Source organism: Alligator mississippiensis, chromosome 2 (assembly GCF_030867095.1).
Source record: "Alligator mississippiensis isolate rAllMis1 chromosome 2, rAllMis1, whole genome shotgun sequence".
NCBI classification, from domain to species: domain Eukaryota; kingdom Metazoa; phylum Chordata; order Crocodylia; family Alligatoridae; genus Alligator; species Alligator mississippiensis.
In genome coordinates, this window is record NC_081825.1 from 50,986,847 (window position 1) to 51,000,938 (window position 14,092).

Genomic DNA, 14,092 nt, shown 5'->3' on the forward strand with positions numbered 1-14,092 from the left:
TATATGTACATATAAATACACACACATATAGCCGTTAGTTTTTCTCTATAACTTCATTGCTAAAATATGATGTTCTGATTGTTTAAATCTAGCAATACTTTTAAAAAAACAAACAAAAATCACAAACCAAAACATCCCAATATTTTGAACCCAAGTAAAAATCTCCCACATACCTTGATCTGTTACCTGCAGGAGAGCTCAGCTCTGAATTTACACTAATGTTGCTTCCAGTCTCTGATCCCGTGCTTCTAATGTAAGGTCTCCTTCCAGTTGCAGATAATGGCTTGTTTACTGCACCTAATACCCCTGTTGGTTTTGGCTGAAATGCACAAAGACTTTAGTTTTATTAAAGGAATAAAAGCAGGAGTTTTAAATGCACGTTCTTTCCCCACCTTTTTAAATATTTCCTGTAGTACAGTGAGGATTAATTATTCTACTCCCTATAGCAAGCGGCTCCTTCAACCTCAGTTACAAGATCTGCTTTAACTAGTAAGTGCAACAGGCAAAACCCGACAAAGTACATTTAGTTGTCCATCAACTGCCATGTCCACTTCTAGCTGATTTTTGTTACTTTTAAGGAATTTCACACAGGCATAAAAAAGGAAACGATGGTTAACACACTGTATTGATACCTGATCAACGGGGGAAGATGTTTATTAAAAAACAACTATTGAGATTAATGGGGGATAATGCAGTAAAATTTTGGGTTCGATGATGCTTAAAGAAGTCAAGCCAGATGAATAATAGCAGTCCTTGTAATTAAAATCTATGAATTCCTGACCTAAGTTAAATGCTTTATGAATTACCTTTTTTTCAAATGTGTATTATTCATGGTTCCCCTTCCTTTATACTTTCCTACCATCCCTCCTTTTCAAATGTTGTTAAACACTTTTTATTAAACTGTGAAGATCATGAAAATCTGATAATTTAGTAGTGTTACACTACAGTTATGAATTTAGTTCTTGTAAAATGAAAAGCTATAGAACAACCTAGTTCACATATTTCTAAATTAAACTTAATTTTCATTTGCTAATTTTTGCATTGTGTTGCATGTAACTATGCATTACTGCATACCATATTTACCCAAAGCTAAGATACCTCCTTCCCCCCCTTCAGTATGAAGGAGGGGGAAAGCCCCTTGTCTTAGCTTTATGTATGAAGTGGGAGGCAGGAGGCTGCCATGGCTCTGATTCTGGCCCTGAGCTTGGGTTGGAGAGCCAGAGTCAGAACCACAACAGCCTCCTGCTCTACCCTCTGCACTTCTGCCCCCCACTTCTCCCCGTTAACTGTCAGGTGCAGCTCAGCTCAGGCTGGATTCCCTCTTGGGCATGGAGTACATAGAGACTCTTTGTCCCCTGCCTGGCCAATCAGCAGCGGTGGCACTGCTAGTGCATGGCCTTTGCTCAGCCAAGCAATGGGTTATGTTTCCATGTGTTGTGCTCTGGGAGGGAACAAAAGTTCAGCAGTTACTGACAGGAAGTGCGGGGATTAGGGGTGGAAGGAAACAGGCAGAGACTGGGGAGCGGAGGAAAAGGGCAGAAATTGTGGGGAATGGGAGAGGAGGGGCACAGGTTGCAGGGAGCTGCAGGTGGGGGAGGGTGCTGCTGGGCAGAAAGGCTGCAGGAAGATGAGAGGGGGAAGAATGCAAGGGGGCCATCTGGTCTCCCCAACCACTGCTTTCCCTGCTGCAGCAGTGGTGAGGAGGGGCAAGTTCCAGACAACCCTCTGATAATTAGATTCTATACCTGGAAAACCATAACAAATTTATTATATACAGGGTATTTATTAAGTCCCTGTGCAACTTTAAACTTTAATAACTTTGGATATACATGGTAGAAGCAAACTGTAAACAGAGGTTGAAAGCATAATTCATCACCTTTTTTAGTACACTGTAAGCATATTATTGTTTCATTTTATTTAATTTACTTCATGTGAAATCACTCAGCAGCAACGAAAAACGTTTTCTACAAGTTGGAAAATTGGATTGAACGATGTTTCACAAAAGATGGCAGTTATGTTGCAGTCTAGACGTTTGAGCTGTATTGTGTTAAAACTTAATGAATTATACTTTCAATTGCCATTTACAGTTTACTTCTATCATGTGTACATCTAAAGTTATTAAAGTTTAAAGTTGCACAAGGACTTTATAAATACCTTGTATTTTCCATATACAGAATCAAATATTGGACAGGTCATCTCAAATTCAGGGTTGACTTAGATTCAAGTAAATACAGTAATTATCGTAAATATTGATATTTTAAGTCATGAAAAAATATATTACAGTACTTTTAATGGTGAAAGAATGTAACCCTGCTGAATTGCTAAGCCTACATTTATACCTTAATGGACAGTCATTCATTTCTACCATTAAGAATTTACCTGAAATTCTTATCACTAGAAAAATAGCTCAAGGAACTGAAGTATACATGTATTCCAGGTCCCTGGCTGAAGTCAGCTCTTTATGCCACCCCTTAGGTGGGCAATTATTTTGGCTGGAGGGCCACTTTAGGAACTTGGGTGAGCTGTTGCAGGCCGGGTGGGGGGTGCAACTGATACTATCTGGCTTGTTCCCATCCGCCCCACATCCACTGCCAGGGGTCTCCATGGGCAGGACATGCTCAGCCAGGCAGATGAGATGGGGCCCTGGGGGGGATTACAGGGCTGTGACAGCATTGGGGCTGGAGCCCAGGGCAAAGCCACAATCGTCTCCCTGTATGGCAGGGATGGCATTGTGGCTCTGCCCTAGGCCCCAGCCCTACACTCTCATTGTCCTGTGATCCCAGCTTCCACCTGCCCATCCTGGTCCTGGATGCTGCTTCCCACTTGCTCATAGCTCTATCTAATCTGCCCTGCTGAACACGCTCTGACTGAGGGGTCCTGGCTGGTCTCCATGGAGACTTTGCCTGCTTCATCTGGTGCCCCTGCCAGTGGGTGCAGGATGGATGGGCTGGGGTTACCTGGGCAGCGGGGTCGGGACTGGTGGAGACACTAGTGGTGGCAGCCAGAAGGAGCTGCTGCTGGGGATGCCAGGAAGCAGAGCCTGGCTGCTGTACTGCCCCCACCCTGCTGCATGCCAGGGGGCAGTGGGACTGGCCATATGTACCATAGCCCAGGTTACACCCCATTCCTGGGCTGGGTGGGGCCAAGGGACCTGCTGTGTGCTGGATAAAATCCCTTGGCGGGTTGGATCCAGCCTGCGGGCTGTATTTTCCCCACCCCTGCTTTAGCCCATTACTTCTCTCCTGGAAAGTGGCAAGCTGTTAATTGACAGTCCCTCCACTTTTAAATTGCTTTATGGACAATCCAAATGAGCTACACAGGTTGATTTAAAGCTGGAGGAACAGGGAAGAAGAACTAGAGACAGCCTCCCTGACTCCTACTCCTGGCTCCTCACGTTTGAAATCATCACATGTGCTGGCCAGCTGGGTGGTGCACAAAGGGTGGGGATAGGTCCCATCCATGCTGCTCAGCTGGGTGGTAGGGGCAGCACTTAAGCCCATAAAGCTAAAAATTGAAATAGGAATAACTTCCATAGCCCATGGGCTTTACAATCCCTTCCTCCACCACACAGTTGGGCAGCAGGGGTGGCAAGGGGAAGCCTGTGGGGGCCAGGTTTGAACATGCTGCATGGGGGGCAGGGTAGATTTGATTTAAATCAAATTGATTTAAATTACAATTTAAATCACTGGTCAGGAAGCCTCAATTTAATCGTTTTTTACAAAAAGTGCATTCTTGTTGTTTGATATCCTCTATTCAATTAACTTCTTGAAATTTTTCACTTTTAGAGAGAGGTAAGGGCTTGACTCTTTGTACTCAAACTTGCAGAGAGACAAGAGGGCTGATGGGTAGGTAATCAGGTCTGTTATCTCTGGAGACAAATCCACAAGTTAGAGAACTGAAACTAAGCATCACAGAGATGCTTAAAGGGATCTTGTAGAATGAGCACTGAGTAGAGTGCATAGAGTGGTTTTCTTTAATCTTTACTAATCTATAGAGAAGCCTGTGGGAACCCCACAAGATTGGGCCCCATGGCCTGTTGTGACCTATTTATACAACTTTTCTAAAAAGGTTACATTAATATGTTGTCTCAAATAGTATATAATTAGAAGTTATAATCTCTATTCCATAATGATATCTTTGAGTTTTAACATATTTTAAATTTAAACTATTTTATATAGGTTTTAAAAAAAATCATCTTAAAAGTACAATTAAATTTAAAAAATCTGATTTAAATAAAAATATGGTTTTTTAATTTTAAAAAATCATTGATTGTTATCCATCCTGATTGGGGGCAGCTCACCCCCTAAGTGGCACTTTAAGAGCTATAGCCTGCATCCCTTGGAAGAGAGCAGAAGCTTTCTTAGTTTAGGGAAGAGGAGGTCTTCGTAGTTTAGGCATGAGTAGGGCAGCTGCTACAGCCCTCCTCTCCCAGACCTGTCTGGGAGGGGAGGGAAGCAGAGAGGCAAAGCCCCCAGTCCCTCAAACTGGCAGTCACCATTTGGGTAAGAGGCAGGGAACAGCTGCTGCTGCTTCCCTTCCCTCCCTTCATGGGACAGGGATGGAGGTGGATAAGCATTCATTCTTGCAAGAGAATCTCTCTCTAAAGGGAGATTTTTCCAAGTTGACACCTGAAAGATCTTCTCTGAAAGGGGCATGTTTCCCATAGGAGAAACTGAATGAACACTTGAATACTTGTAATTTCTACTGGGAGAATGGGAATTCTCCAAGGAGAAACATAACACTTGTAGGTGGCCTCAGACTGTCCATAAGAAATCTCTGAAAGCAGCCTAGCTAGCATCTTGAAAAACAGGGGCAAAGTATTCTCACAAATTCAGCTACACCTAATACAAGTGCTGTTGAATTTTTGTTGCTTAAAGTAATTAATATTGAACCAACCTACTTAAAAACTGAACAGTCACTCAATACTCATATTTAAACAAACAAGTAAAATGTTTGTTTAAATATGTCACTCTCTTTGTTTAAATTTCAGATACTATATTTGTTTTATTAAAAGATAGAATAATAACCTGCAAGTAAACTCTGGGTCCCATTAGTTCTAGGGCTGTGCAGTTACTATACATACATGTTAAGTAATTGGATATTTTTATGCAAGGCACAAAAATACCTTTACAGTCACCTAGTCCAGGGACACTCAACCCCCAGCCTGCAGGTCAGATCTGGCCTGCGACCTCATGTCATTTGGCCTACAGGGCTACCCCCACTGATCCAGAAATATGACAGCAGAACAGTGGCCCTGCTCTTCCAAAGCCAAATTTATGGAACCCTGGGGATCAGGCACCTGATCCTAGTGTGGAGGGCCAGAGAGGGGCGATACTGGGCTCCAGAGCCAAATCTTGCACACAACAGATTGGAAGGGGGCTGGCACTGGGCCCCGGAGACAATTCCCAGCCAGAGAGGTAGGAGGGGGTGGTAGCCCCAGGGACCAATCCCAGTGCCTGGAGGCAGTGCCAGGCCCCTGGGGACCAACCCTGGTGCAAAGAGGTGGTAGGGAGGTGCCAGGCCCCTGGGATACAATCTTGTTGGAAGGGGGCAGTGCTGGGCCCCCAGGAACCAATCCTGGCATGAGAGTTGCAGTGCCAGACCCCCAGGGATGAAGCCATCCAAGAGGAGGTAGCACTGGGTCCCAGAGACCTATTCTAACATGGGGGCAGTCAATCCGGCCCATGGATTGGTCCTACCCCACACATCTGGCCCACAGAGCCCAAAGGTCGAGTATCACTGATCTAAGTCCAGACCCCTGCTCAAGGCAAACTAGGGTAGACAAGCATTCGTCTGACCTGTTCTTAAAAACTTCTGAAATAAATTCTCACACGCAACCAGACAAAATGACTGAAACATCAAAAACACTCTTTAACTTGTCACTGGTAATGCACAGGGATGAGAACACTGTCCTGCCTCTGCAAGGACAGTTTAGTAGTTTGTTAAAATACAATTGTGGGATCTGAGGAAGAAGACCATGTCCCTTGCTACAAAAAGAGGTAGATGAAAGCCCTCAGAGTCTATGCCAATTACTCCCCGATCTCAAATGTGGTGATAATAAGTTTGACCTTGAGCCAAGGAACAAGGCTTTAACCAGGAACCTCTAGATTTTTGAAGTCCCAGCATCAGCATTTGAAAGGTGAAAAAGACCCAGGCACCAGCAGCAATAACAGGGGAATAAAGTTTTTCCTAGCCCCATGTGGTAATCAGCAAAGACCAGAAGCACAGGATAAATGGAAACCTTTCACTCTACTGCAACCTGGGGACTGCAAACACCTCTGACTGGAAAGCTTGCACTCCTTTTTCTATCATCCTATCCTCCTATAAACTTACCCCAGCTCCCTTAATCTTCTTCCAATCTGTTTATGGAAGTCTGCTTCATTCTCCTACTGCTGAGCACGGTTCTTTCCAATTTCCACCTGCTCTGGGCTGCAGAGCTCGTTTCATGGTCTCTGAGTGATGCTCAGACTACTGGGAGATTTTTGTGGGGGAAGAGGTCTGTGGATTTCCTGGGCTTACCAATGCTCCCCAGTACTGCTTCTTCTTCTTGTCATTGTGTCCTTTCTCATTAGTCACTGGCCACAGGCTCAGTATGGAAAAACCGTTAACAGTGCTGACCTTCAGCTCTCCCCAGACCAATTCCCTCAGTGATTTCCTCCCTGTCACCAGTCTCTCCTGTTCTTTTGCTGGAAAGGTAGGCATCTAGCAGCTATCACTCCTCTCACTTGCTAGTTTCCTGCTAAATTAGTTCCCACTACCAAAGAGATAGGAAAATAATTTGATGGAAAAATTTTGTCTGGAAGAAAACTTTAAAATTCTTGAAGGAACAGCTTCATGTCAGTCACATTCCAAACAGAACACTTTTGCTTCTGCCTAAAGTAGATAGAGGTGCACCAATACATTGATCCCATATCGGATCGGCATTGATATAGGGAAAATTGACTGGATAGGAAATTGGCCTTTTTTTGCTTGATGTGGCTGATAAATGCCCTGTGCATGTATACAGCTGCAGCATGTACAGGGCCAGGAGTGCAGCCTGGTGGCTTGGAGACCAGAGTTGGCTTGGTAAGTCTGGTGTGAGAGAAGAAGTGGGGGAAAAGGGGTGTGGGGAAGACTGAGGCCCCCGCAATGAGGGAGTAGGGGAGGGGCAGGTGCTGCTCAGCTGAGGCAGGTCGAGGTGTGGGACAGAGCCATGAGTGGCTCATCTGGGGGGCACAGCTCCTGCCCTGCATGCACCCTGGGAGGGCATGGGGGCATGCATGCCCCTAGATCTGCGCATGGGGAGGGGCAGGCTGCCACCGTGGGCTGAGGTGGGCTCCTCCTGGCAGGGGCTGGGCTGGGCTTGGGGAGGGCAGAGGCAGTGGCACAGGGAGGGGGGCTATGGTGAATTCTGGGGTGGCTGCAGCCTCCCTGTACTTCCCTCCCAGCACCGCCACTGCCTACCCTAAGGGCAGCCCAGCCCAGCCCAGCCTCTGCTGGGAACAGCCTGGCACAGCCCTAGCCCCAGTGGCAGCCCGCCCCACCCTGAGCACAGATCTGGGAGCATATGCCCCCCATGCCCTCCCGGGGTGTGTAGAGGGCAGAAGCCCTCCCAGTGCCCCCCAGATGAGCTGCTTATGGCTCTGTCCTGCCCCAGCTGAGCAGTGCCTGCCCCAGCCCCACTCCCTCCCTCACTACAGGGGCCTCGATCTGCCCCCCCCCCTTCTTCCCCCCACCAGACTCACCAGCCTGGTGCTGGTCTCCAAGTTGCCCAGCTGCATATTGGAATCGAATCGGTATCTGCCAATATGGCTCCTTAAAAATTGGGCACTGGTACTGGCCCAAAAATTTTTTTATCGGTGCACCCCTGAAAGCAGGTTGTGGACCGAAAAGTATTACCTGATAAACATGCTAAATACATGGATCAGTGGACAAGAGGCTCATCAAGAATAAGAGAACCAACTCTGTACCAGACTACCACAATACATATGCAATAGAGCATGACAGGTTAGACGAGACTTCCCTAACAATTTTCCCCCAACTTTTTTGCTTCTGCAGTTTTGCACGCATTTTCAACTACAGGATGGTGCCATGTTCCTAAGATCTTTTGGGGCCTGAAGTTAAGATTTAATATCATAACATTAAAAGATGCATTAAAATATTAGTGTTGCAAAGTCCTTCAAAATTAGGAAATGGTCCGGAATTAAGCAATCTTGCTTCTGCAACACATGATGATGCAGTCTGGAATTATATGATTAGTTACAACTTTTTTTTGGCAGATCACAGTGCACAGGATGAACAATGCCAGATAGCAAGCTGCTTCCACCTCCCACAAAATGCTGTCTCAAGATAAAGGCATTTATTTAAAATAGTAATAAAAGAAATGCATGTATATTATTATTAAGAATTAAAATATATCAAATACATTGTAAAAAACTTGGTAATACAGTTTTTAAACTGCTGTACTGTTTTTCGCTATTCTTAGAAACTTAACAAGAACACTTATTATTAACAAGTACATATAAATATATAGTCATTTAAATAAATTAACATATTACCTTTCCTGTTAAAAGAAGAACCCTTGTCTCTTCTGATATATAATCCCTGTCATTACAAAAATCCTGTATGAAAAAAAAGAAATCAAATTGCACTTGTTTTCTCAGTGTCAATTTTTTTTTTCTATGCAAGCATGAAGGAATTATTTTGTCAAATTAATTGCTAATATCAAATTTTCAACAGGTCTTTCTAATTTTCATGTACTATTGTTAGGATTTAGCACAGCTTCCTACCAATAAATGTATTTTCATCCAATAGGGCAAAATAAAATTTGTGTTTCAGAACTGAACAAGTTTGTATTCAGCAATGCCAATCACACATGACACTTCAATTTCAAATTCCTTTTCTTCCTCTAATAACTTGAATAATTTGAAATTAAGCAAAAACAATCTCTGTTGCATATGTTGTTTCTAGCTATTATTATTGGTTTAGGGAGACCAAAGAGGGCACATTAAGAGGAGAAAGAAGACAAAGAGGTTTTAAAATAGTAGTTCATCTGGATTAGGAGCATGTCTTAAAGTAGTCAATCAGAATGAACGAAAACTCTCTCTACATACTTCCTTGGCTTTCCCCAAACCAAAGACAGAGTCTATAATGATGCAAGGAAATTATTAAGTTGATCATTTAACAGAAGAAATAACAGGGAACCCTTCCACAGGCTGATAACACAACTTAGTTGAGGCTGTTGGAAATTTTGAAGCGCGTTCTCTTACATAACCAACATTTAAGGTCCAACCCAGAGAACTCGAGTGGTTTATGCCTTGGAAGATGTTAGGTTCAGACACAAAGAAATCTTTTTTCCCCCCAACAGGCTAATGTTTATATACAATAAAAAAGATTTCTCTTCAGGTAAGAGCACTAACTAAGCAGTTACTGGAGGCAAATACGTACTATATGAAGTTATAAAATTTTAATCTATTGCTCTTTTTGCATTTTTTCCTTTGTATTTTCAGTTTATTGCAAGAACACAATGGTTTTATTATAGCAGGAATATGACCAGTCAAAATTACCTTTTCAGGTTGCGTAAAAAATTTGGTTGGCAGTACAGGGTCCTTGGGTGAATCTGCATTACATAAAGCACTTTTGCTGTTGATTACACACAGCGCAACATCACATACTGTGTAAAGTTTCTGAGAAAAGAGAGATGATACTTTTAACACGTACTTTGTAATCATTACAGTTGTACAATCAAGCAAAATTAATTCTCTATTTGCTTTCTGAAGACATATTTTACCCATAACTACTTCTTATGTATCTTACTTCTGTCTGCAGTTTCCAGTTTACTTACAGTACTTTGAAGAAAAAAATAAGAGAAGTTCTTTATAGCTCTAAATGGCTGTTGCTCAAAGATATAACAGTTTTTCACTCCTGTTAGTGTACAGAATGCTTGAACAGAAGTTTATATTACATTGTTTCCCCAAACAGCAGAAGATGTTTAATATTTGTCACACAAAACTGAAAATTACAAGCTACAATGAAACAATCAACAGTGAATAAGAGACAATGTTTAAATGAAATTTATTCAACTTTACTGGCTACTGTGCTCTGCTAAAATCAGCAATTTTTTCGCTGGAGATGTATACCAATATCTAAATCTCTAGATTAAAAAAAAATTGCTGATTTGCACATAAACATACATACTCATTACAAACTGTCCTCTGGAAGGCTATAAGTTTCTTGCTTAGTGCTTTCAAACATCTTTGAGGTTTATTCAACAACAGCTTGCAAAACCTTTTCCTCATCCTACAACCATTTGAGAAATATTTCTTACTTCATTGGCCTTCGGTTCATCAGGAGACTGAGCATCCCGGGTAAGCTTGATGTTTTCTGCCATCTTTTTCATGAAGGCATGGCTATTGTTCTCATTCTTTGTCATTAAAACTTCAAGCATGAACCACAGGCACCTAATGAAAACACAAGTAACTACATTCCATGTTTGAGACTGTTGTCTCTACATTTGGAAAAGGACAGCAATGTCTTCAAGCGGTCTCAGTTAGAAATGTTTACTGTATTAGTATTATCTTAAGGAACTGTGGTCAAATCTATGATATAAGCATAATGTAGGAATTCAGACCATACATATATTTTATGGGTTTAAAAGCATAAATGAAAAGTCATACTTTTAAAATCAGATATGAAAATTAGTGATAATCAGTTTAGTCAAAAGTTGACAAAAATACTTCATCACAACCCATGACATGAAATTTGACAGCGTATTTACTTTTTCTTCACTTTATACTTTTCTTGAACTAATCACATTTTTGTGGTACTGGACCAGACCTTTCCAGTATATCAGACTCTGTTGGATGTTCCATATTTGGCTGAAATCCAGTCCCACTTATTTCACTGATGAGGCAGAGAATCCTCCCCAAAGTAACTTGTGGGAAATGCACCAAGCTGCTTACACTTCTATAAATGTCAAAACACTTATTATCCCTAAGACTAGGAAACTGGCAGGTATCAATATCCCTCTCATCAATGTGCAAATAACTAAACAAAAGGCTGCCTATAGCAGGGGCAGGGAAAATCTGGCCTGCCACACCATTCAATCTGGCCCAAGAAGCCCCTAAAAAATTTAGAAAATGAGTATTTATCTACCCCTGGCTGCCTGTCAAAAATGACAGGAGCCAGGGGCAACAGGACCCAGGGGAAGCTGCTGGCAGGACCAAACACTGCAGAAGCAAGGCCTGCCTGGCCCCACCCCCCTCACTCCCAGCCGGAAGCCCCTGTTTAGCAGAGGGTTCTGGCCTGGGACAGTGGGGCTGTTCCTGCCTCTCCACTGGAGGGAAATTCAGGTAAGGGTGGAGGGGGAGTGGCAGGGGAGGACCATGGGCAATCACCCCAGTTCTTAGGGTCGGGCTGAGCCAGCTGCTGCAGTCCCGGAGCTGCAGCTGGGAACCATGTGGTGCCAGAGTGGCCGGACGGGGGTAGGGTGAAGAGGAGCAGCAGCAGCCACAGGCAGAAGCAGCTGCAGCAGGTGGCAGGGAAGGAGCAGTGAGCAGGCGCATGGAGCGCAGCAACAGCTGGGTGGGAGCACAAGGCCTGTGCTGGTGTCCCAGGGTCAGGGCCAGCAGGGGCCTAGAGAGGGTGGCAGGGGTGCAGGGCACGGGCTGGCAGGGGCTCTAGAACTGAGCCGACTCCTGCTCTCCCTGCTGGCACAGTGCAGCCCAGCTCCAGAGCCCCTGCTAGCTCCTGTCTCGTGCTCCTGCCACCCCACTCTGGGCCCCACTGGCCCTGGGACACCAGCATGGCTCCGCATTCCAGCCCAGCTGTCGCTGCACTCTGCTCGCTCCCACTCGCCCCCCGCCTGCCACAGCCACTGCTCCCCTCCACCCCTCTGCTGGTGGCTCCGGCACCACATAGTTCCTGGCTGCAGCACCAGGACCACAGGACACAGCAGGAGCCAGCCTGGCCCCTGTGATTCTCGGCTGGCTTTGTGCAATGCCAGCTGAGCCGGTGCAGCTCCTGCTGCATCCTGTGGTCTTGGCCGTGCAGCTGGGACGTGGTGCCAGAGCAGTGAGCTGGGGTGGGGGACAGGGAAGCAGCAGCAGAAGGGAAGTAGTGGCAGATGGGGTGGGGCGCGGGAGTGGCTGCAAGTGGGAGCACAGGGCCATGCCAGTAATCTGAAACCAGGAGTGGCAGAAGTCCAGAGTCTGGACTTGGAGGACCGCTGGTGGGGGATCTGCCTGCCACGGAGGGCTGTGGGCAAACCCTCCTCCTCCACGCATGCCACAACCCTCCCCAGCCACCCTCCCCCCACACGCTCATAGTCCCCACAAACCCCATACTCACCCACACCCCACGTCCACACAAACACCCACATGCTCCCCCACCCTACATATACCTCCCACACCTATCCACCCCTCCACAAACACATCCATACTCTCCCCCACCCCAACAATATACAAGAATAAGACTTCATTTTAAACTATTGTGCAATTACCTTTATGTGCACTATATAGATGAATGTAAATCATGACAAAAATATTTTTTAAAATGAAATTATTGAATGTTCATAGATTTCACAGATTTTAGGGTCAGAAGGGACCTATTAGATCATAGAGTCCGACCCTCTGCCCTGGGCAGGAAAGAATGCTGGGGTAAGATGACCCCAGCTAGGTGTTTGTCCAATCTCCTCTTAAATACCTCCAAAGAAGGGGACAGCACCACCTCCCTTGGACGTATTTAAGCATATGGAAGCATATTCCATATTTTGGCAACCCTCACTGTAAAGAATTTTTTCCTGATGTCCAATTAAATTTGCTTTCCTTCAGTTTGTGGCCATTGCTTCTAGTTACGCTGAAGGCCGCCCTGGTAAACATCATATTTCCTATTTCCTGCTGTCCCCCTCAATGAGTTTGTAGACAGCCACAAGATCACCTCTCAGCCTTCTCTTGTGGAGGCTGAATAAATTCAGGTCCATCAACTGGTCCTCGTAGGGTTTTTTCTGTACGCCTTTAACCAGATGGATTGCCCTCCTCTGAACCCTTTCCAAGTTATCTACATCCCTCCTGAAGTACGGCGCCCATAACTGGATGCAGTACTCCAGGTGCAGCCTGACTAATGCCGTATAGAGTGGAAGTATCACCTCCCTAGACCTGTTTGTGATGCACCTACTTATGCAAGAAAGAGTGCAGTTAGCTTTACATATTACGTCATCACATTGGCGACTCATCAGTGACTTGGATGAGGGAGTGAAATGTACTCTGTCCAAGTTTGCAGATGACACAAAGCTATGGGGAGAAGTGGACACGCCGGAGGGCAGGGAACAGCTGCAAGCAGACCTGGACAGGTTAGACAAGTGGGCAGAAAACAACAGAATGCAGTTCAACAAGGAGAAATGCAAAGTGCTGCACCTAGGGAGGAAAAATGTCCAGCACACCTACAGCCTAGGGAATGACCTGCTGGGTGGAACGGAAGCGGAAAGGGATCTTGGAGTCCTAGTAGACTCCAAGATGAACATGAGTCGGCAGTGTGACGAAGCCATCAGAAAAGCCAATGTCACTTTATCGTGCATCAGCAGATGCATGACGAATAGGTCCAAGGAGGTGATACTTCCCCTCTATCGGGCGCTGGTCAGACCGCAGCTGGAGTACTGCGTGCAATTCTGGGCGCCGCAATTCAAGAGGGATGCGGATAACCTGGAGAGGGTCCAGAGAAGGGCCACTTGTATGGTTAAGGGCCTGCAGACCAAGCCCTACGACGAGAGACTAGAGAACCTGGACCTTTTCAGCCTCCGCAAGAGAAGGTTGAGAGGCGACCTTGTGGCTGCCTATAAGTTCATCACGGGGGCACAGAAGGGAATTGGTGAGTATTTATTCACCAAGGCGCCCCCGGGGGTTACAAGAAATAATGGCCACAAGCTAGCAGAGAGCAGATTTAGATTGGACATTAGGAAGAACTTCTTCACAGTTCAAGTGGCCAAGGTCTGGAACAGGCTCCCAAGGGAGGTGGTGCTCTCCCCTACCCTGGGGGTCTTCAAGAGGAGGTTAGATAACCATCTAGCTGGGGTCATCTAGACCCAGCACTCTTTCCTGCCTATGCAGGGGGTCGGACT

At 45.2% G+C, this 14,092-nt stretch overlaps 1 protein-coding gene across 3 annotated transcripts in view; it reads right to left on the bottom strand.

Annotated features, from left to right (window-relative positions):
* The window catches only part of PDS5A (PDS5 cohesin associated factor A), a 128,617-nt gene that overhangs the window by 12,452 nt on the left and 102,073 nt on the right, over positions 1–14,092 (bottom strand). For all 3 annotated transcript variants that reach the window (XM_006258476.4, XM_006258477.4, XM_059721644.1), the window contains exons 27-30: positions 10,307–10,439; positions 9,546–9,665; positions 8,538–8,600; positions 174–319 (exon numbers count right to left, since the gene is read on the bottom strand). In XM_006258476.4, coding sequence (XP_006258538.1) covers positions 174–319; positions 8,538–8,600; positions 9,546–9,665; positions 10,307–10,439 — 462 coding nt within the window. The remainder of the gene's footprint in view (positions 1–173; positions 320–8,537; positions 8,601–9,545; positions 9,666–10,306; positions 10,440–14,092) is intronic.